Here is a 25,244-nt window from a genome sequence, read left to right as displayed (position 1 = left end):
CTTCCCTTCAGATCTGTAATTGAACCCACTCCTGTGACTGCAGCCAAACAAGAGAGAGACATATGCTGAGCATTTACATTAGGTAGGTACACTCCTTGGAGAGATCAATCATGGGAGAATAGAAGGGCTGTTTATGCACACACCAGGGGCAGGAGTGCATGGGAGGGAAGGACACAGGGAAGAGGAAACTATGGGAAGGAAGTGGGCGGGGAGATATTGCATTGTGGGAAATTGCAGTCAATGTCATGTGACGTGTATGTGAGCTGCTGTATGGAAAATGAATTTACTCTGAACTTTCACCCAAATCACAATAATAAACAAATAAATAAATAAATAGGAGTTCTGGTAGCATATTATGTAAGGCATTCAGGTGTTAACCAGAAGGTTGGTTGTTCAAACTCACTAGCTGCTCGATGGGAGGACAATGAGACAATGTACTTCTGTAAAGATTTACAGTCTTGTAAACCCAATGGTGGTCGCTATGAGTCAGAATCGACTTGGTGGCAGTGGGTTTTGTTTTGGTTTAGTATCAAGATTATGGGACTAGTTTTATGAAAACAAACATGAGACATCATTTTTCTCTCCTTAATCCCCTCAGAATTGGAAAATTCTTAATGGATGTTCTTATTTTTTTGTGGCAATGTAATTATTTGTATAAATTTAGTAAGAATATGCCCTCGTTGTTAGGAGTGTATACCTGGAAATCTCAGTTATATAACCAAGCTTTGACTGGAACGTCGTATCTGAAAATGGTACCGAGAGAATCAAGTATGGCTCTAACACTTTCAAGAAACTAAGATTGACTTTATAGAGCCAATGCTTATAGAGCTTTCCCAGGAAATCTAAACTGGTGACTGACTTACAATGTTTCCAGCCTTACAAGTGAGTAAAATAGATCACTTCCTGGTAAGCCCAGAAATCTTGCAATATTTTGGTACCCTAAGAAGAAGAATTCACCCAAATCTGCAGTACTATAGATGAGATCTGGTGGCAAGCTCTTGGCTTGACTTCCTTACCTCTAAAGGCTTCTACAAGTTTAAACTGAAGTCGTTATGTGTGACAGTTCCAAAATTTGAAGCTCTTGACTCATATCAGAGCCCAGGTCTGAGTCTGGACTCCCTCTTAGCTTTAGTGTATTTCTCTTGCAAACTTCCAACTTTTAGACAGATTTAAGTATGTAATAAAGGAAATGTGTTTTCTCTGTGCTTAAAATAAACACATGGGAAGAATTTTCCGAGGGAGGGTCTTGACACAAACGCTTATCAGAAATTCCCTCAACAGCCCTCAGGAAATGTTTTTATAAGATAATTGTCTCATTACCATTCGGTCAAATGCCTCTTAGTTATATATTTAAACTGACCCATCCAAATAGCTCACATTTCTTTTGGTAGCATAGTGTCTAAGGCACCTGCCTGCTAACCAGAAGGCTGGCAGTTCAAACCCACCAGCCACTCCTCGGAAGGCAGGTTGGGCAATCTACTTCCGTAGTGATACTGCTTCAGAAACCCAAGGAGGGGTCGCTATGAGTTGGGTCCAACTCAACAGCACATAACAACAACAACAACCACCAATTACTGTAAAATCTTCCTATTTCCCCCCCTTCAAGTTGTCCCAACTCCAGCTTCGCTGATCTTACAACTCCCAATCAGAAAGTCATACCTTTAGTTCTTGATTTTAATTCATAAATAAGCTTCTGTTACTCCACCATTTTGGAGCATTTGATTTCACTTTGTGATATCAGACTTGCCCTGGTTTGAACTGTTTTGAAACTTCAATAAATCTCTTTGCTTTTATTTTAACAAAAAATACATTCTTAGTCGCTGATACTTAGGAAAACTTACAGCAAACCAGTTTTAAAAGGCTAAGTAATAAATTGCCATTCCTGCTGTATGTATATAAATAAAAATGAGCAGCCATACTGTAGCTCGAAAAGAAAATTTTGCTTTGAGATTGCATATTAATTGAGAGGACGGTGACCTTACATGGAAATTTTATGTTTGAAGTACAAAATTATGGCAAGGCCTTTTATACTACTATATTCTGTTTTTTGTTCATTGTCTTTGAGAAACCAGAGACTACTAAAGAATTTGTTTTCTAGTTGCAGATTAGACTTGTTCTTGTTACAGGGTTTATGCTTTTCTCTATGTATTTATACATAATCAATTACACAAAAAAGAAAATTAGAAATATGAGAGAGACTAAGATTGAATATCAGGATCCATTGACAAAGACATCATTAATTATTTTATAATAGCTGTGGTACCCTTGCTTGCTGAAATTGGGTTAAACTATATAAAACATGGTTTTGTTTTAAGTTTACAAATGATGATAGACAAGATGGCTCTGTTAATAGTCTACCAGAAAAACCAAGCTCACTGACGTAGAGTCAGATCCGACTCATAGCGACCCCTCCATGGTTTTCCAAGGCAGTATCACTACAGAAGTAGATTGCCCAACCTTCTTTCCGAGGAGTGGCTGGTTAGCAGTCAAATGCCTTAGGCACTAGGCCACCAGAGCTCTTGTTAATAATCTAAATGGTGCTATATCCTCTCTCTAAAATAGCAAAGACAAAAATAATTATAAGATAGATTGGCTCTTAATGATCTACCTACTTCCCAAGAAGAGTTTGCATTTTGCTAAAAACAATGTTGTGTGTATATTAATGAAACCTAAGTGGAAGTATATTCAGATATAATTTTAGCAGTAACTCAACACATGCTGTGGATACTCCTCTTTGCATCTTCTTAAGATTTGTTATCATGTTTAGGAAATTTGGGTTTTTGAGACAGACAAGCCTTTCAGACCATTGGCTTATGCATCCTCTTGCTTCTAATGTTCTATATTATTATCAAGCTACTAAGTTGCTTGGTGTCTAGAGTCTCAAGAGCTGCTGAACAGCAATTGAAGGTACAGCAAATGGTCTTCAACAGAATGGAGGAACACAAAGAAGCTGCAGAACCAACCAAAATAACTTGTGCTTCACAAAAAATACCCAATAAAGGAGTAACCAGGAGACTTGAGAAGTGCTTTGGTCACACAGTGTCTAAGGTATTCAGCTTCTAACCGAAATTTTGACAGTTCAAACCCACCAGCTGCTCTGTGGGAGAAAGATGAGACAGTCTGCTTCTATAAAGGTTTATAGCTTTGGAAACCCTGCGGGGCAGGTCTACCCTGTCTTAAAGGGTCACTGTGAGTAGGAATTGACTCATTAGCAATGGGTTTTATGAGACCTGAAGAAACCAAGATGGTTTCTTATTTGACCGAAAATTCTAATGCAATCAGATAAAGTGGGGGCTGATGGCAAAGAGAAAGACAAATAACAGATATTTTACTTTGATTTTAGTGCCAATCTATTTAGATTTTGTAACTAATCTATCTCTAGCCATTTGTTTTGTTTTGTTTGGAATCTGAATGGCCTCCCTACAGAATAACTGCTCAGAATAAACCTTATATTTCAATTTATTTATGTTTTAATTATTTTTACCAAAACTTTCATCTTCCTAAATTGTAAACAACACTTTAGATTTATGGTGCATTCCTTAAAGCTTCATGTTATTAAGAACTGAAAGAAACAAAACTTGATCGCAGGTTTATTAAACCTACTATGAAGCTCTTGAGATTCTTTAAAAGCACTGAGTCTAATAAAAATGTGCATGGCGGAAAATCTTAGAGAAAATAAAATGGACATTTGGTCAAAGGGGACCGCTATTAATGTTCCTTAATCAACATAACTTTAGTTTTTCTAGGACATAAAAAGTAGGGTAAAGATTCCCGAGTGCTGTGTTAGACAGATCTAGAATAAATACATAATTTTCCTTTAGAGTTATACAAAATAGATAAATAAATTATAATTCATATTAATCAAGTTTAAAGGGAAAAAAATAAGTTTTATTATCATTATTTTAAATTATGTAAATTATCCCAGCCATCAGAAAAATTTTCCTTTTTGAAAAAAACAAAACAAACCCATACTTTATTATGTATGATCTTTTCAACTTTAGCTCAAATGTCTGACTACTCTAAAGTCATAGTATAAATATTGCTATGTTAAGGTAGGAGCCATCATGGTAGATTGTTTAAGTCATTTGACTGCTAACCAGAAGGTTGGCGGTTCAAACCCACTGTGGAGAAACTCTGGGCAATCTACTTCCCTAAAGATTTACAGCCTCGGAAACCCAAAGGGGTCGCTGAGTTGGGAATCGACTCCATGGCAGTGGATTTGGTTTTAAGGTACCATGAAAGTTTATTTAACACACTTTTTATGTACTGAAGTTTAGTAAATTGCCATTTTTATGGGTCAAAACAGCTGAACATTGGCAATTGTCTTATTGTTGTTGTTATGTGCCGTGGAGTCGGACCGACTCATAGAGACCCCTCCTTCGGTTTCCGAGGCAGTATCACTACGGAAGTAGATTGCTCAACCTTCCTTCTGAGTCTTAGGGTCAGCTTACTAATTATTCCAGTTATTTTGTTTCTAACGCAAAAGTGCTCAGTCTGATATTTATTTTCTATAGCTAATGCATTTCTTTTTAATACATCTCAAATATACTGATAATAGAAAAGGCCAGGTAGTAAGGGTCTTCAACCTTGTGGGCCATACTGGTCCCTGCTGCAGTTAAATATTTGTGCCATTGTAGCACAGATGCAGCTATAAACAATATGTAAAATAATATCTTGGCTGCATTGCAAAAAGTTTATTGATAGACATCGAAATTCATAGTATATAACCTAATCAGAAATTGTTATTTTTCTTTTGGTTATTTTTCTTTTGGTTATTTTTCAAATATTTAAAAATATAAAACGATTTCAGTTCATGGGCTCTACAACCTCCTGGCTGGCAAGATTTGGCCTTTGCCATATTTTATCTAATAATCTGAGTCTCAAAAAGCTGTCTTAAAGCTTGTTTCTATTAAGAGCAAAAAAAAAGATTTTTAAATTGTAAATTAAAACTTGTGTTGTAATCCAGTAATACATACTAAAACACTATCCTTAGAAACTGGTATGTTCTACAGGCAAAATATCATCTCAGTATAGAAATTTTGGAAATCATGAAAGTTTTAAAAATCACTCATAGTCCTACAACCCCAGCTTGACCATTATTCTCCTAACATATATATTTTGTATATAACAATTTTATCACATATATAAAATTTTATATTTTTAAAACAGTTTCTGAAATAAATATTTTATTAATTTTAAGTTAATTATAAGTAAGGTGTTTATTTCCATGGTGTTAACTGGAATAGAAAAATAGCAATCCCAGATAACTATAGTAATTGCTAAAAATAAAAAAAATATATATTTAAGAAGCATATAAGGACTAAATAATAATTTTCAAGGGATGAATATAGTGATTAAATCATTAAACAGATTATCCCATTCTATTGTGTTAAATAATAATAAGAAGAAAATAATAATGTATGAAAATACATTTAATTGTGATATGATTAAAAAAAAACATTACTTTTCTTTTTTACTAACATTTGAACCTAAGCAAATAAACTCTTCAGTAAAATATATAGCAGCAAACTTCATGTTATTGTGGTTCACTTTATTGTGCTTCACTAATACTGTGTTTTTTACAAATTAAAGGTTTGTGGCAACTCTGCTTAAGCATATCTATTGGCTTCATTTTTCCAACAGTGTGTTCTTACTTATTATCTTTCTGTAATTTTCACAATGTTCCAAACCTCATAATAATATTGCACGCTTACTAGACTATAGTGGAGTGTACACACAACACTTATATGCACTGGGAAGTCAAAAAATTAATGTAATTAGCTTTATTGCTATATTTGCTTTATTGCAGCTGTCTGGAACTGAAACCATAATATCTTTAAAGTATACCTGTAGAACTATTGAGTAACAAAACATAATTAATGTAATCAACAAAAAATTTCTTTAAGTATTTTTAGTAGCAAAATATAACAATTAGCATATTTTCTAGAAACCAATGTCTTCTTTTGAACTGAGGCCTTTCTCTTCTGAAGATGGAAGAAAAATAAGTAGATTTCAATTTTTCTAGATTTGAGAAGGAAAGTTTTGTGGATTATAGTTTTAAAATTATTCAAAATTTGAATTTTGATGAAAGAAAGATGGTTGAAATTCTATTAAAGCAAAATAATTTCCCAAATAAAAACATGGACGAGTCTGAAGCTTATAAAACAAAACACATTTCATTAAAAATATTAAAATATGCTCTGGTGAATATTCAGCATTATCCTCAAGAGCTGATGTTGATTACAATTATATACATCAAGTAGATGGAACTAAAATCTATTAACAACGCACGTTTCAAAAGAAGCTATTAGTTGTCTTAGGACCATAAATATTGTTTTAAGTAAGAGCTTCCCTTTGGATGTTTGTTTTATACTTCAATTGAGAGGCAGAAAACGTGGTCATTATGAACACATTTTCTCCATGTAAACAAACCTTGGTTAAAATCTTAGTTTTAACAACAAATAAGTGAAGTCCTTAGACAAGTTAAGTGGTCTCCCAAGCCTCAATATTTTAATATTTGTAAGCAAAATTGCCTAACCAGCAAGGTTACTAGGAGGACTAAATGAGATAATATGCAAAACAAAAATCTTTGCACAGATTGTATATTTACAGCTAAACAAGTGTGTGTGTGTGCTTTAATTATTTTAGTAGCTAAAGTATAATATTAGAGGTTTTAATCTCTCTCTCTCTCTCTAAAAGAAGACTGAAATTGTCAGCCTGTCAAGAGAAATGCAGGGAAAATTTCTACCAGAAACTGGCAACCAATTATCTTCAATAAATCACATCACGTCACAGCAGCAAACTACATTGAAAGTGATATTGAAGGTGTTAAAAAAAACAAATTAATATTGACTAAAAAATCATCATTTCTGTGAAAAGATCATTAAAGACTGAGACAAATAAAATCTCCATACTAACTTAAGACGAATAGTTCACAGGTCCAAAATATATTACTTCTGCCTTTACTTGCCCTTGTTTATTGTTTATTATGTCAAAGGAATTTTTGGGGATGTGATGCATGTGCTATTAAAGACAGAACTCTCCAGAATTATCTTCCAAAAATTGTTTAAGAGTTATTAGCAACAATTGTATTCTGTAATTTGGTTTTCAAGCCAGCCAGACTAATTACTTAATGATACAATTGTCCAAAGTTAATTGAGACTCTCCAATTAACCAAAGAGATAAAAATACTTGCAATGACTTAGATCTTGTTCACACACATACAAAGGAATTATAATCCTTACCATAATTCTTGCTAACCATTTAGATACAGGCATTTATAATGTTCTGGTATACTCTCAACACACTAACTGAATAATGTGCATACAAAAATATAAAAGACTGGTGTTTAATATATTTATAAAAGTGATGATATGATTATACTATTAAGATATGATAACATATATACAACCCCTAAAATTTATTTTTGAAATAAGATAAAAGAAAGTGTACTGTGGTATAGCATACTAGGTTGTCTATTAGTAAATAATGAAAGGATGATTGAAACGAAGCATTTAGATTTTATTTCCAACTTTGGGACCAGTTTACTAAGTAACAGAGGCAATTCATGCCACTATTTTAGGTTTCAATTATTTCATCTGCAAATGAAGATGGTGAGTAATCAAGACCTTAAATTTGAAAGCTCTTTTAATAATAATAACTTTATTTCTGTTTTTTGGATTTTAATGAAGTGTGAAATATTTTGACAACAATTTTAATTTATTATTTTATTTAATTATTTAATGTTTAATTTATTATTATTACTAACATTTAGATCTTTCTAGCCTTAACTATAGGAGTTCTGGTAGCATAGTGCCTAAGGCACTTGACTGCTAACCAGAAGGCTGGCGGTTCAAACCCACCAGCCACTCCTCGGAAGGAAGGTTGGGCAATCCTACTTCCGTAGTGATACTGTCTCAGAAACCCAAGGAGGGGTCGCTATGAGTCCAGCCGACTAGATGGCACATAACAACAACAACAACAGCCTTAACTATAAGGAGCTTTGATGGCACTGTGGTTAGAGCTATGAAACCACAAACAAGTTTGGCAGTTCAAACAGACCAACCATTCCACAGAAGAAAGATAAGACCTTCTGCTTTGTAAATAGTTACAGCCTTGGAAACCCTGTGGGGCAGTTCTACTCTGTCTTATAGTGTTGTTAGGAGTCAGAATCGACTCAATGGCAGTGGGTTTTACTTTTAACCAAACACTTTGAACCAAATGGAGAAATGTTATATAAATTACCTCTCCATGTATGACAGATTAAAACTTACTTCAAGTAGTTTTATTTTATAGGCAATACTTTAGACGGAGGAGAACAGATGTATATATAAGTACATATGATGTATTTGCCCCATAATTACATAGTGGGATCTTGAATTACGCATAATGCAGGACAATTAAACAAAAAACCTACTAGGGAAGAGCTACTCAAACAAGTAAAGGATAAAAAAAGTAACTGAATTTTTTTTCTTCTGACACTGTTGTGCAATTTTATTTTCATTGTTTTGTGACTTCAGAGACCTGTGTTTTACAGACTAAAACTGCTCCACAGGGTTTACCTAGCTGTAGTCTTTACAGAAGCAGATTGCCACTAGATGGGTGACCAGGTGCAAATCATTTGCATCACCCAGGGAACTTTTTTTTCTGATCTTTTTTAAGGTTTAAATAAACCTTTGACCTTTTTTATTTTAAGATGTGAGTGTAAATAATGTTCATTATTGCTTTAAAGAGGGGGAAAATACAATCATCCAGAACACATATTCTGTGTAAATAAACCACAGATAATATGATAATAATTATTAGTGGGATGACATTATTTCAGTCGGCTACATAGAAATGCATTTAAATAAACGTATTGTTTGAATCATTCATGGACAACTTTGTCAAGTTATCTGGGTCTCTCAAATCAATGTTTACAATGAAATACTTAATTTTATATAAATTGTGTCATCCTAGTTGACATTTGACCAAATGCTACAGGAGATTTATGTTTGGAGAAATTAAAGAACAGTCAATGTGAATATTCCAAAGAGACTCCATAGGAATAGATTTTCAACTAAACTTAAATGAGTGGAATATGAATACATACAAGGCAGGGAGGATCCCATTCTAAATAAAATGAATGGCAAGAGCAAAGACCGAAAAATGGAAATATTTGTGAGACGTGATTAAATTAATGTGAGTAGCGACCGGTGTTATCAGAGAGAATTTGAAGTGAAGATCACATTAACGAAAGGTCAGGTTATGGAAGACCTCGAAGGGTAACCAAAGGAGTTAAGATTATCCTGACAACAGTGAAAACTTACACAATTTTTTTTAACAAGACAGTGAGTCGGGGCTGACTCGACAGCACATAACAACAACAACAACAAGTGAAAAATTAAAGTAGCATTTGTGAAAGATTTTTTTCCCCAATAGTATACTGAAAAGTTGAAGGAGAAAATGGAGATAGTCAAATTATATAGGATGTTCAAAATGCAAATTAAACATTATTAAATTCCTTTAAGGAAATGAGCTAAAGAGAAATACCCAGGAGGAGTTAAATAGGCTACAAAAAGAGATTTTATGAATAGCTCTGCTGCCTGAGATATTTGACTTTCACTTTATACTCAAATGAAATTAGCATGCAAAGAAAAATAATTGCAATGGTAAAATTCAGATACTAAAATAAGATATTTAACTTAGTGCCTAAAGCACTTGACTGCTAACTAGAAAGCTGGAGGTTCAAACCCACCAGCCACTCTTCGGAGACAAGGTTGGGCAATCTACTTCCATAGTGATACTGCCTCGGAAACCCAAGGAGGGGTTGCTATGAGTCTGGGCCAACTCAATGGCACATAACAACAACAACAACATCTACATCTATATCACTCTCTGTCTATACCAATATCTACATATTTGCTGCAAGTGAGGAGGACTTGAAATATTTACTGATAAAGATCAAATACTACAGCTTTCAGTATGGATTACATCTCAATAGAAATAAAAATCCTTACAACTGGAGATCAATAAGAAATATCATGATAAAAAGAGAAAATATTGAAGCTGTCAATGATTTCATTTTACTTGGATCCACAATCAATATCCACTGAAGTAGCAGTTGAAATCAAACCACATACTGCATTAGGTAAATCTGCTGCAAAAGACCTCTTTAAAGTATTCAAGAGCAGAGATGTCACTTTGGACATTGAGGTGCACCTAATTCAATCCGTAGTATTTTCAATTGCCTGATATGCATATAAAAGCTGGACAATGAATGAAGATCAGAAAAGAATTGATGCATTTGAATTATGGTGTTAGTGAATTATATTGACTGTGCCATTGACTCCCACAAGAACAAGAACAAACAAATCTGTCTTGGAAGAAGTAGAGCCAGTAGATTCCTTAGAATCAAGGATGACAAATTTTGTTTCATGTACTTTGGACATGTTATTAGCAGGGATCTGTCCCTGAAGAAGGACATCATGCTTGGTAAAGTAGAGGGTCCATGAAAAAGAGGCTTACTCCTCTTAATCCATCAATGAGATGGACTGACACAGCAGCTACAACAATGAGCTCAAACATAACATGATTTTGAGAATGTCACAGGACTGGGCAGTGTTTCATTCTGTTATATATGAGTTGGCACCAATTCAATAACACGTAATAATAACTACAACATATATACTTAAAATTAGTTAAATGGTGAGTCTTTAAGTTCTGTTTGTTCCAGAAGAAATCTGTTACACAAAAGTAGCTCAAAGTTTTCAAACATTTACTGACCAGTAACTTGTACTGTTTAAAAGAGAAGTTTATATTTCTTTCATTTTAATATAAACTAGAAAGTCTCAGATTATGCAAAGTATCATGCCCTCTTTTCATTTCATTCACTAACAGAAGAATGTTGGGATATAGTAAATGCATATTTAAATACTTTGAAGGAAAAAGAAACATGTTGAGAAGAAAAAAGTTCCAATGCTGTGCTTAATACCTAAAATACTGTTTTTGTTTATATATTTTCTAATCTGGTTAACATTATCTTATATATAAGAATTTAGTTGTAATTTCTCTCTCTCTTAATTTTTTTTAATACGCCACAACTTGAGTTTAAAATCAAGGAAATAAACTTAAAAATGGTATAATAGAATCTCAGATACATATTTTTTTCCATTATTTAATTAGAAGTACCACTTCAGAGATTAAAATGCATTAGTTCAATATCATACAATCACAATAAATAACTCTTGTTGAATCTTAGTAAACATGGGTATGAATGAAGAATTGCATTTTCTGAGCTGATCAAAAATAACAATTTATTTGATCTTTCTTACAAATAATTGGACTTTTTTCCCTTCTAAAACCCAAAACAAAACCCATTGCCGTTGAGTCAGTTCTGACTCATACTGAACCTCGAGGACAGAGTAGAACTGTTCCATAGGGTTTCCTAGGCTATAAATCTTTACAGAAACAGACTGCCCCATTTTTTTCCCACAGAGCAGCTGGTATGTTTGAACCACTGAACTTTTGGTTTAGCACCCTGTGCCAACTCGGTTCCTCTTTTTTGGCCCCTTAACAAAGCAAATTTCTGAAATGACAACACAAGTCATCTTATGCTTTATTTCTTTTAAAGTATTATTTGCTAAAAATGTTTTCTTGGTTCAGTAAGTCCTCGGGTTACAAACAACCAACTTATAGACAACTTGTACTTGCCCCTTAATGTTATGTAAAATGAGAACTTTGAAACAATTGAACCAACCCTTACTTGCAAGAAATTCTTCATCACAATCACTTTTACTTGCGACACACACAACTTTTAAAGCATTGAAAAGTATTCAAACCTTTTCTTGCACTAAAGTAAAGCTAAATAAGAACTATATGCACCTGTACCAATATATCTACAAATTTGACTTAAAGACACACTTAAGAACAGATCTCAATCACAACCTGGAGACTGCTTGTCTTTGTAGTAAGTTAAGCCTATTATTACATAGAAATCATTTAAAACCAGTTATAATGTACAGCTAATTAAATACATCAACGAAAGAACATGAGACAAAGTAGACAGAAACTGACCTCATTCACAGTGGCATAGTAGCTCTCATGCTTGAACGTGGGTGAGTTGTCATTCCGGTCTCTCACCACGATCCGCACTTCATGGTAGATAACAGTACCAACTTTTTTGTTGATACACTGGACTTGTACCACGATAGAGTGTATGTTCATCGGTGGCTGTAAAGAAGAAATTGCATCTTCTTTAAAAGCAATTGAAACTGAAACTTTTCATTACTCTGAAATCAATTTATTCATTTCAATAAAATTTTCTATACTGATTCATTTATCAAATGTAACAACATAGAAAATGTGATTCAGTTTTACACTCTTTTAAGGAAAAGAGAATATAATTATTTCATTGTTCAAATGCATATTATCAACATATAGGGCCTTAGGTATCATTATGTTCATTGTTACAGAGTTGATAATGAATACAGTAACCAATTATGAGAGGGAGGAGCCAAAATACCAGCTTAGTCAAATGCACAATACTGTTTCTCTACAGCGAAGACCTGAAAAACCAAGAAAATCATAAGCAGAAAATAATCCTGGAAACCTGAACATCAAAAAGGCAGCTAAAGGATTGAAGAGAACAGTGACTGGAAGAATAGCTAAATGAACATAGAGAATGTGGAATAACATAGACTAGAGGGGCTCAGCCAGCTATCCCAGCCTTATATGGCTCTCTTAAGACAAAGCCAGTAGTGACTCTAGATGAGAAACACAGGAAAATAACTTCACAACTGTCATGGATTGAACTTTGTTTCACAATAATATGTGTCAACTTGACCAAGACATGATTCTCAGTGGTTTGGCAGTTATGTAGTAATGTCATTTGCCTATAATCATCCCCCATGATGTGATCTTGTGTGAGCAGCCAAACAACAGTAAGAGGATTAGGATGAGGTGCAACACCCTGAATCAGGTCACAGCCCTGATCCAACTGATGGAAGGGGGAGTTCCTAAGGGTGTGGCCTGTATCATCACCTTTTATCTTATAAGAGGTAAAAGAAAGGATAAGTGAGCAGAGAAAGAGGGACCTCATATCATCAAGAAAGGAAACCCAGGACCAGAATATGTCCTTTGGGCCCAGTGTGCCTTAGCAGAGAAAGTCCTAGACTCAGGGGAGGATTAACAACAAGGACCTTCACCCTAGATACAACTGAGAGAGAAAGACTGAATTCAGATTTTTAGTCACCTAAACTATGGCAGAATAAATTTCTGTTTATTAAAACCACTGACTTGTGGTATTTCTGTTACAGCAGCACGAAATAGGCAGAATTGGGTATTGGAAGAGTAGGGTGCTGCTTTAATGGATACCTAAATGCGGGAGCTGTCTTGGAATTGGGTAATGAGTAGATGGTGTAAGGGTTTTAAGATGCCTAATAGTAAAAGTCTAAATTGCCAAGGGTTTCTGAGGTGGTAAATCTTCATAGAAATAGATCACCCCATCTTCCTTCCACAGAGTGGCTGGTGAGTTTGAACCATCAACCTTCTGGTTAGCAGTCAAATGCCTTACGCATTACACTATCAGAGGGAAAAATTCCAAGGATACTGCTGTCCACATATTAGGGAAGGAGCCAGGATTCAGAGTCAGATCTACTTATGATGAGTGGTCCCAAATTTCTGGGGTAAGTGGTATGTGCACAAGTGGTGGTATATTCACAGAGTTTAGTAGGGATGTTTCCTAACTCACCAGACTGTGAGGGATCCTGTGTTTGCACTTGATCAGGGGAAGTGTCTGACTTCTGACAGTAGTAGACAAGAAGATCTATAGCCTTGGAAACACTATGGGAGTTGGTGTGAGTCAGAATCTACTTGACGGCAGTGTGTTTGTCTTTTGGTTTATATAAAACCAATAGCCAACATTATTCTCAAAAGGTGGAAACTAAAAGCCTTCCCCTTGAGGAAGGGAACAAGACACCTTTATCACCATTATTATTCCATACTGTACTGGAAAACTTACCTAGAGTAATAGGATAAGAAAGAAATGATGAGCATACAAATAAGTAAGGAAGAAGCAAAAATACCCCTCCTTGTAGATGACATGATCCTATGCATAGAAAATCCCAGAGACTATACAAGAAAGCTACTGAAATTAATAGATTTCAGCAAAGTGGAAGGGTACAAGATCAACATACAAAAATCAGTTGGATTCCTTTGCATTAACAATGAAATTCTGAAAAAAAAAAAAAAAATCAGGAAAACAGTACCATTCACAACAGCACTCAAAAAGATAAAATACTTAAGAATAAATCTAACTTGCTATGTAAACCAAAAAACAAACCAGGTTCACTGCCATCAAGTCAGATCTGACTCATAGTGACCCCTTCTTGGGTTTCTAAAACTATATCACTATGGAAGTAGATTGCCCAAACTTCCTTCCAAGGAGTGGCTGGTGGGTTTGAACTGCCAGCCTTCTGGTTAGCAGTCAAGTGCCTTAGGCACTAAGCTACCAGAGCTACCAAGTATGTAAAAGACTTATACAAAAAAACAAAAACAAAAACTACAAAACACTACAGCAAGAAGGATCAAAATAGAAGATCCTGGATAAACTGGGAGAGAAGTAAGGAAGAACACTCAAAATTATAAAAATTACCAGACTTCCTGGTCTGATAGAGACTGGTGAAACCCTTGAGACAATGGCCCCTAGTCACCATTCAGTCCTGGAATTGAACTCACTCCCATGGCTTCGGGCATACAAGGTGAACATTTCACCAAGTAGGTACATTCCTTAGAACAATCAACCATGGCAGACCTTAAGGGCAGTATTGCACATGGGGATAGCTCAAAGGGCAGGAACACATAAGAAAGAAGGACATAGGGAAAGGGTAACCAGACCGAGGAAGTGGAAAGACAACTGTTACATAATAGGGATTACAGTCGATGTCATGAAACAAAATATGTATAAAATGTTGTATGGAAAATGACTTTGCTCTGTAAACTTTCACCAAAATCATAAAAAGAAAAATGTACATATTAAAAGAAAAAAAAAAAAAAAAACTACTGCAAGAAACCAAAAGAGATCAACATAAATGGAAAAACATACCATACTCATGAATGAAAAGACTTACCATTGTGAAAAAGCCAATACTAACCAAGGTGATCTACAAATGTAATGCAGCCCCAATACAAATTACAACAACATTCTTTACTGAGATGGAAAAAAATAATCACCAACTTCATATGGGGAGCTCTGGTAGCGTAGTGCCTAAGGCACTTGTCTGTTAACCAGAAGGCTAGTAGTTCAAACCCACCAGCCACTCCTTGGAAGGAAGATGGGGCAATTTACTTCCACAGTGATACAGCCTCGGAAACCCAAGGAGGGGTCGCTATGAGTCAGATCCGACTTGACGGCACATAACAACAACAACAACTTTATATGGAAGTTAAAAAGGCCCTGGATAAGGAAAGCATTATTGAAGTAGAGAAACAAGTTGGAGACCTCACACTTCTCAATCTCAGAAACTACTACACAGCCACAGTAGTCAAAACAGCCTCCTACTGGTAAAACTGGAGAAACATAGACCAATGGAGCAAAATTGAGAGTCCAGAAGGAAATCCAGCCATCTGTGGACAGTTGATCTTTGATAAAATGTCAAAGCCCACTACATGGAGAAAAGAAAATTTCTTTAACAAATGGTTATGGCAAAACTGGTAATCCATTTGCATAAAAATGAAACAAGAGCCATACTTTCCACCACCTATAAAACCTAACTCAAGATGGATCAAAGATCTAAATGTAAAACCTGAAAGTGTAAAGACTATGGAAGAAAAAACAGGGACCACACTAAGGACCCTAATATGTAGCAGGAATAAAATACCAAACATAATTTAAAATGCACAAACAGCAGAAGATGAAACAGACAACTGGGTTCTCCTAAAAATTAAACACTTATACTCAGCCATCGAAAGACTTCACCAAAAGAGAACATAACGATGGGGACAAAAATTGGGCTATGACATATCCAACAACAGTTTAATCTCTAAAATTTACAGAAAACTTCAACACCTCGACAAGAAAAAGACCAACAATACAATTAAAAAATGGGCAAAGGACATGAACAGACATTTCATCAAATAAGACATTCAGATGGCTAGCAAACACATTAGAAGATGTTTGTGATCATTAGTCATTAAAGAGATGCAAATCAAAACTGCAGTGAGATACCACCTCACCCTGGCCATAATGGCATTGATCAAAAAATTCTGACAAGGTTGTTGGCAGACAGGAACTCTTATACACTGCTAGCGGGACTGCAAAACAGTAGAACCATTATGGAAAATTATATGACACTTCCTTAAAAAGCTAGTAATAGAAATACCATTATGTTATGTGCCGTGGAGTTGGACCCGACTCATAGTGACCCCTCCTTGGGTTTCCGAGGCAGTATCCCTACGGAAGTAGATTGCCCCATCTAGAAATACCATAAGATTCAGCAATACCTACTTTTAGATATATATCCTAGAGAAATAAGAGCTGTAACACAAATAGACATATGAATACCCATGTTCATTACAGCATTATTCACAATAGAAAAAGCTGTATACAACCTATGTGTCTATCAAAGGATGAATGGATAAACAAGCTATAATATATACATACAATGGAATATTATGCAACAATAAAGAACAATGATTAATTCGTGAAACATCTTACAACGTGGATGAATCTGGAGGATATTCTACTGAGTGAAATAAGTCAAACATAAAAGGGAGCTCTGGTAGTGTACTGTCTAAGGCACTTGACTACTAACCAGAAGGCTGGTGGTTCAAATCTACCAGCCACTCCTTGGAAGGAAGGTTGGGTAATCTACTTCCATAGAGATACTGCCTCAGAAACCCAAGGAGGGGTCTCTATGAGTTGGGTCTGACTTGACGGCACATAACAACAACAACAACTGTTTTTAAAAGTCAAGAATAGCTTTACACACAGAAAGAAACATTCTTTGGTTATCAGGCACTAAAAGGGGAGGGAGAGAGAATCACTATCTAGATAGTAGAAAAGAGTTAATTTTGGTGAAGAGAAAGGCAATCCACGGTTAGGGAAGGCAACACAACATAAGTAAAGCAAAGGAAGTTACTGAGAGGTATGCAGAAATAAAGGAAAACTACAGTAAATGCTATAGCATGTGCCTAAGGCACTTGACTGATAACCAGAAGGCTGGTGGTTCAAACCCGCCAGCCACACCTCAGGAGGAAGGTTAGGCAATCTACTTCCATAGTGATAACTCCTTGGAAACCTAAGGAGGGATTGCTATAAGTTGGGTCTGACTCGACGGCAAACAACAACAACATAGAATCCTATAACAGTCGTAATAACTAACATATTTTGTCAGTAGATAAATAAATAAATATGTATGATGAATAGAGATGTCATACAGGAGTACACCTGCATACATATATAGATATAGTTGTGGATATTTCTACATATATATTTTTAAATGCTGTGCACATACTCATATATACATATCCATATGTATATACATATATATTTATACATAATAGAACACATGGGGGCACAGTTATAGCAACTTCTTAGACTTCGGAACTGTATCGCTGAACTTGAAGGGTAAGGATCACAGTCTCAGGGGAGATCTAAATCACGTGGTAAAATATAGTTCATAAGGATAATAACATTCTACATCCTAGTACATCTGGGGTCCTAAGAGCTTGTGAGAGACCATGGCCATCTAAGTAGTCGCTATTGTTCTTCTCCTGCCTGAAGCAAAGGAGAATAAAGAGAAATGAAGACTCAAGGAAGTAATCAGTCCAATGGGCTAATGGCTCACAGGAACCACAGCTTCCTCTAACATGAGACCTGGAGAACTAGATGGTACTTGTCTACCACAACCAATCACTCCAACCAAGACCACAATAGAAGGTCCCGGTTAGAATGGGTGAAAAAATGTAGACCCCCCAAAAAAAAGAATAAGTAGCTATGTAAGTCTGGAAGAGATGTGAGACTATTGCCCTGAGACAACCTTCTAATTTGAAACTAAAGACACTGCTGGAGGCAACCTTCCAGACAAATAACAGGGCTTTATAGACAGGGCTATAAAGCAAACATTAACACTCATGAACAATGTGCTCCTTAGAACAATCAACTAAATGAGGTCACCAAGGCAAAATTTCTCAAAAATCAAAGATGAGAAGACAACGAGGAACAAAGAAGCCAGATGAATGGAAACAGGACATGAGGCAGAAAATAGAGTGCTGACACATTGTAGGAATTGCAGCCCATGTCATGGAACAATTTGTCTATGAGCTATTGATCAGAAAACTAATATGTTATGTAAACTTTTACCTAAAGTACAATAAAATGTAAATAACCAAGCAAACAGTTATTACAAAACTAACACTGAGATCTGATGGGATGAAACAAATTTTGTCTCTTCAAAAGTTAAGCAATTATATGAACTACTAATCTATAAAAATGTGTTTATGGTAATATCCCAGTGTAAGAGAGACTGTATAAACTTATGTTCATGCTTTTATTAAATGCTATATGTTCATAAATGGAAAAAATATAAATTTACTTTATCATTTTATTGTGTATTTCTAAGCAACTCTGTTATATGTTTTAACAGCATTCCATTATAAGCATAGGGTAATTTATCTAAGTAATGATTTACAATTGAATGTTTTAGATTTAGGTTTCGTTTTATGTCTCCACAATACCCTAAAATCTGGGTGTTGTTTTGGTCACAATTATATCCTTCCAATCACTAACTAGTAACTAGCCTTGTGCTTAGAACAGAGAAATGTATACTAACTGGAGACATAATGCTTAGTTCCAGTGCTAGTCCCACAACCCACTAATTCTATGATCTAGGGAAAGTTAGAAAACTTCTCTTTGTTTGGTTTCTTCAGCTCTGTAAATGGGGGAATTACTTTACTAATGTCATAGAATTGTTGTAAGTATTACATAGGATAATCTTGTGCTTGGCATATATGAAGCACATAATGGATGTAAATGATTTTTATTTAGAAAATATTTTTTTAAGAAAAAGAAAGGTACAGAATCTATAAGTTAAATTATTAAATACTTGTTTTAAATAAATTGAATTAAGGAAGAATCACTGAGCTCCAGTAAAATTGCCACATGCCACTTTTTTAAGTGAGAAAAATGCTATAGAGGCTAGAACTAAATTGAAGCAAAACTCGTTTAGTCTCAAGATATTTTTATGATTAATGAAGACAAAGGTAGTTGAATTGATTTATACCTGGCTAAATAATTTCACCTAGAAAGAATAAGTTGAAGTATAGTTAACAAGTGCCACATGGCTTTGTGTTCTAACATTATCCAATTCTTCCTCTAATTACTGAAATGAATGAAGATATTAAAGTCATGTGTATAAAATTTTTGAATGTCACAAAGTTCAGAAAGACATATAATTAATACATTTTATGACAAAAGACAAGGTTAAAAATATCTTAATGACTGAATAATAAGTTATAACTATAACTATAACTTATTATTCATAGCAGCAGAAATAAGAACAAGGAAAAACAAGTGTAATTAAAATATTAAAAAGCATATATTTTCAATATAAACAGGGTTTTCTATTAATCCAAAATGTTGTAAATAGAATGGACTATCCCTGAAGATCTGTAAGCTTGAGGCTAAATAGAGCCATTATCTGTTTTCTGGAGAAAGTTTGAATTAGATGACCTCCATATTCACCACTTCTAAGGTATTTGCTTTAATAAACTTTTTAGAAAAGTCCTGCATATTTCAATGGCAAAGTACAAATAGAAGAAATATGTGCACTGTTAGCCCTTGGCACACCTGTAGGAAGACAATCAGGTGAATTAGGTTCTTCTAATATTATTTACTTAATATTTCAGGAGAGACATATAAAACCATTGTATCTCATCTTCTAATTGTATCTTGGCAATGGGACAGACAAGTCACAATCTTTGCAAATAGATGACCAACAGCAGTATGCATTAAGCTCCCACTTATTTCTCTAAGTATTCATAAATTAGATACAAATAGGTCACATGGACTTGTCTCTCTCACCTTCAGCTCCCTGTGCAACTGTTATAAATAGATAGAACCTAGCTGGCAATAAATTCCAACTGTAATGGGTAACATTGAAGGCAAGAATTCCTTGTGTCTAATATATAACACACATTGTAATCTTGCATCAAAGTAGCTTCTATTGTGCTGTATAAGGTCATAAATATATCAAATGTAGTTCTCCTAACTGGGTTAGTGAGACTTTAGGGACTCCAAACTCCTTAGGAATGTGTTAGAGAAATTTTGGTTTATTTTTCATAACTGGCAGAAAAATAAGTCATGATAATCTTCTTTAATTCTCTTTAACTGTTTCATTCATGAAACAAAAAATGTAAGTTGCATTTCAATTGTGATGGGAAAATCAATTAAAACAATTAACATTCATATACACTTAGATATGCAACCAATTTCCCACCATTCTTCTGATTTAAAAAGCAACATTTAGCATAATATTCCTAATTCATGCCTATATATTTTACACGTTAGTATGTATGTGTATAGCTTTTGATATGTATAAAGTTCAGGGATGATACACACCAGCAGTTAATAGAAGTTATTTTTGAAAATGGGGCTGGGAGTGGAAAGTAAACAAAGAACATTATTGACCAAATATGTGTGAATTTTATAAGAAAGAAAGATAAAATTTAAATATAAAAAGTTTTATTATGAGTTTTTCAGAAGTTAGGATTCAACATGTAAATTAAACTTTTATAAGGAGAATATTGATGTAAACAGTGTAGTTCATAGCAAACATTTTCAACCTAAGGGGAATTGGGTTTTTCTAAAAACCATTATCCCTTGGAAAGCTTAATGATTTGGGGAGAAAATAAATTTTTAATAACCTTGTATAAGGATGAATTTTATCTTTACAAAATGTAAGAAAAGTTTATTCATTCCTCACAAGAATAAATGTTTCTTGTCCTGATTTTTCCTACTGTGCATTTACTACCTTTAAAAAAAAAAATGAAAGCATGCAGTATGTAACAAATATATTGGGAGACAGAGAAAGGAAATAAGAAATGATGCATTCCATAAAACAATTTTAAACAAAGAAATACACTAAAAAAATAAAGTGATGACTGTCCTTCAAAATTTAAGCTTTACATAATGAATTGTGTATTACCAGAAAAAGTTACCTGAAGAAGAAGCACATATCTGAAAATACTATTAAGTATATGTGATATTTAGAATAATTTTATCTATTTCAAAATGAGTTACTAAGGAAATCGTAGCCCAATGATCAGAATTGGAGCTTTGGCAGTTGTTAGTAGGTTCAAACCATAGTTGTTGGCTCTGCTTTGCTATTCAAAGCATATATTTTTTTAAAATTATGATTCATATTAAGAAAATGAACAACAAACAGTTTGGGCAAATATTTAATTTAAACTCTCTCAAGAAAAGCTCTAGAGTACTTTTAAATACTTTTTTGCCTCAAGCTTGTAGATTTTCAGGGATGGGATCCACATTAGAAAATATACCAACCTGTTCTATGATATCGTGTACTAAAAAAAAAAAAAAAACTGCTTGTAATGAAAACATTTTGGTATAATGCATCTGGAGGACAGTTTGGTAAAATTCATATAATTCATTGATCCAATAATTTAATGAAGATAAAGGAGTTTATCTTCACAAAAAAAAAGGACAGGTATATAAAGATGTATGTACAGGTATATAAAGATGTTGTCACTGTAGCATTTTTGTAGCATCAAGAACTGCAAACAAACTCAATGTCCAAAATAGGAGGTTAGTTTAAAAAATATTCCCAATGTTTTATATCCAATAAAAGATTTTTGTTGTTGTTATGTACCATCAAGTCAGACCCGCCTCACAGAGACCCCTCCTTGGGTCTGCGAGACAGTATCATTACAGAAGTAGATTGCCCAACCTTCCTTCTGAGGAGTGGCTGGTGGGTTTGAACCGCCAGCCTTCTGGTTAACAGTCAAGTGCCTTAGGCACTACACTACCAGAGCTCCTAATAAAAGATTATGTGGCATTAAAAATGATGATATAAATATATGGTCATTACATGGAAATATTTATATTATAAGTTATGTATAAAAAACCAGCTACAAGCATAATGTATAATGTATGGTAATATATAATCCAATAATGTATGATCCAATTTTAATTAAAAACTTGTATAAATATATCTGTACCTACATACATACATACATGAAATAATATGTGACAGGAAAAATATTAAGAGGCAATTTCTTTAGGTGGCAAAATACTTTTTGTGTGCTTTTATTTTCTCCTATGTTTGGTAATATCCCTCTTGAATTTAGAGACCATTTAAAGAATAAATTTGATGCATTGAACACCAATGACTGAAAATCAGAGGAATTGTGGGATTGGCATTAAGAACATCATCCATGAAGACAGCAAGAGGCAATTCAAATGACGAGAAAGGAAGAAAAGAGCAAAATGGATGCCAGAAGAGACTTTGAAACTTGCCCTTGAATGGAGAGTAGCTAACGCAAATGGAAGAAATGACAAGATAAAAAAGCTGAACAGAAGATTTCAAAGAGCAGCTTGAGCAGACAAAGTCAATTACTATAATGAAATCTAAGCCTCAAGGAGCAATGTTGAAAGATTCTATGGGCAAAATATTGAATGATGCAGGAAACAGCAAAATATTGAAGGAATACACAGAGGCACTGTACCAAAAAGACTTGGTCAATCTTCATCCATTTCAGGAGGTGGCATATGATCAGAAACCAATGGTATTGAAGGAAGAAGTCAAAGCTGCACTGAGCGAATTGGCAAAGAATAAGGTTCCAGTAATTGACAGAATACCCATTGAGATGTTTCAACAAATGGATGCCCTGCTGAAGGCACTCACTTGGTTTTGCCAAGAGTTTTGGAAGACAGCTACCTGGACCACTGACTGAAAGAGATCCATATTTGTACCCATTCCAAAGAAAGATTATCCCACAGAATGTGGGAATTATCGAACAATATCATTAAAATCATATAGAAGTAAAATATTACTGAAGATAATGCAAAGCAGCTGCAGCAGTATATTTACAGAAAGCTTCCAGAAATGCAAGCTGGATTCAGAAGAGGATGTGGAATGAGGGATATCATTGCTGATGTCAGGTGTGTCTTAACTGCATGTAAAGAATACCAGAAAGATGTTCACTTATATTTTATGGACTATGTAAAAGCATTTGATTCTGTGGATCATGCAAATTGAGAAAAATAGGAATTCCAGAACACTTGATTGTCTCATGAGGAACCTGTACATCAGGAGGCTGTCATTTGAACAGAACTAGGGGGATACTGCATGGTTCAAAATCAAGAAGGGAATATGTCAAGATTGTATCCTTTCACCATACTTATTCAATTTGTATGCCATATAAATAATCTGAAAGGCTGGAATATATGAAGAAGAATGTGGTATCAGGATTGGAGGAAGACTTATTAACAACATGCAATACACAGATGACACAACTTTCCTTGCTGAAAGTGAGGATGACTTGAAGCACTTACTGATGAAAATTAAGGACTACAGTCTGGAGTATGGATTATATCTCAATATAAAGAAAACAAAAATCCTCACAACTGGTTCAATAAGCAGCTTCATGGTGGATGGAGAAAAGGTCAAAATTGTCAAGGATTTCATATTACTTGGTTCTACAATCAACGCCAATGGAAGCAGCACTTCAGACATCAGACAATGTATTGAATTGGGCAAATCTGCTGCAAAAAAATCCTTTTTCAGGTGATGAGGAGCAAAGAGGTCTCCTTGAAGACCAAGATGCACCTAACCCAAGCCATGGTATTTTCAATTGCCTCTCATGCATGTGAGAACTGGACAATGAATAAGGAAGACCAAAGGAGAGTTGATGTTTTTGAGTTGTGGTATTGGAGAAGAATGCTAAGAGTACTATCGTCTGCTAAAAGAACTAATAAATCTGTCCTGGAAGAAGTGCAGGTGGACTAATCCTTGGAAGCAAGAATGGTCAGATTTTATCTCACTTACTTTGGTCATATTGTCAGAAGGAACCATTCCCTGGAGAAAGATATCATGCTTGGTAAGGTGGAGGGTCAACAAAGATGGGGAAGGCCCTCAACAAGATGGATTGATATGGTGACTGTAATGATGGGCTCAGGTATAGCAAGGATCATGAGGCTGGCACAGGACCAGGCAGTGTTTTGTTCTGCTGTGCATAGGGGAGCTATGAGTCGGAGATGACTTGACAGCACCTAACAACAGCAACATGTTTTCTACTATGAACTTATTTTATAATGGAGTAAAACCGCTTCCAGTTGTGATTAGATTTAGATTGAAGAACAACTTACCACAGACATGTTTAGCAGTAATGGTTTATGCTTTTCACAGAACAGATGTGCAATGGGTTAGGCATCTAATATCTAAGGTAAACTCATTGAGATTAGAGCAAATTATCCTGGTAAGATTGCTTCTTACAGCATATAAGTGATACATAAACACTCATTTTCTTGTTTCTATTTAGAATTTCTAAATTTGAATTGCAAAATTCTTTAGCAATTTGAGAAAAAATGGAAGATTATTTACCCAAGGGAAGACCTCTAACATGGTGTCCACGTAACCCAGGGTCCATGAACATTGGCAGTACAGAAAAAAATTAAAGATGTAACTTATCTGTATATCTCTGACTCTTTAATAATGACCACAAATTCCATTTGAAAACAAAAGAGCTAAATATGCCTCTTAATCCAGAAGGCCCAACCCTGTATTTATTTTAATTCACATTTGGTAATCTCCTTTAAGAGCTCTAGTAGGATAGTGCCTAAGGCACTTAACTGCTAACCAGAAGGCTGGAGGTGCAAACCCACCAGCCACTCCTCGGAAATAGGGGTGGTCAATCTACTTCCATTGTGATATCGCCTCGGAAACCCAAGGAGGGGTTGCTATGAGTTGGGTCTGACTCGATGGCACATAACAACAACAACAACAACAATCTCTTCTACCACGTGACACTCTTTGTATGAGACAGTAATAAGAGATCTTTGGCATAACATTCCTTAACTATGTTGTTGTTGTTAAGTGCCGTCGAGTCATTTCGGACTCATAGCGACCCCATGCACAGCAGAACGAAATACTGCCCGATCCCACGCCAGCCCCACAATCCCTACTATACTTGAGCCCATCATCGCAGCCACCATGTCAATCCATCTCGTTGAAGGCTTCCCCCTCTTT

General features: G+C 34.9%; 1 protein-coding gene across 1 annotated transcript in view; it reads right to left on the bottom strand.

The window, feature by feature from the left end:
- Positions 1-25,244, bottom strand: part of PCDH15 (protocadherin related 15) — a 1,158,626-nt gene that overhangs the window by 820,272 nt on the left and 313,110 nt on the right. The window contains exon 5 of the mRNA XM_007944018.2: positions 12,055-12,210. Coding sequence (XP_007942209.1) covers positions 12,055-12,210 — 156 coding nt within the window. The remainder of the gene's footprint in view (positions 1-12,054; positions 12,211-25,244) is intronic.

The sequence above is a fragment of the Orycteropus afer genome, unplaced genomic scaffold (genome assembly GCF_000298275.1).
Source record: "Orycteropus afer afer isolate SDZICR_OR568_19922 unplaced genomic scaffold, OryAfe1.0 scaffold00118, whole genome shotgun sequence".
Lineage (NCBI taxonomy): Eukaryota > Metazoa > Chordata > Mammalia > Tubulidentata > Orycteropodidae > Orycteropus > Orycteropus afer.
Note: the sequence above shows the minus strand (reverse complement) of the source record. Positions and strands in the feature narration are given on the sequence as shown.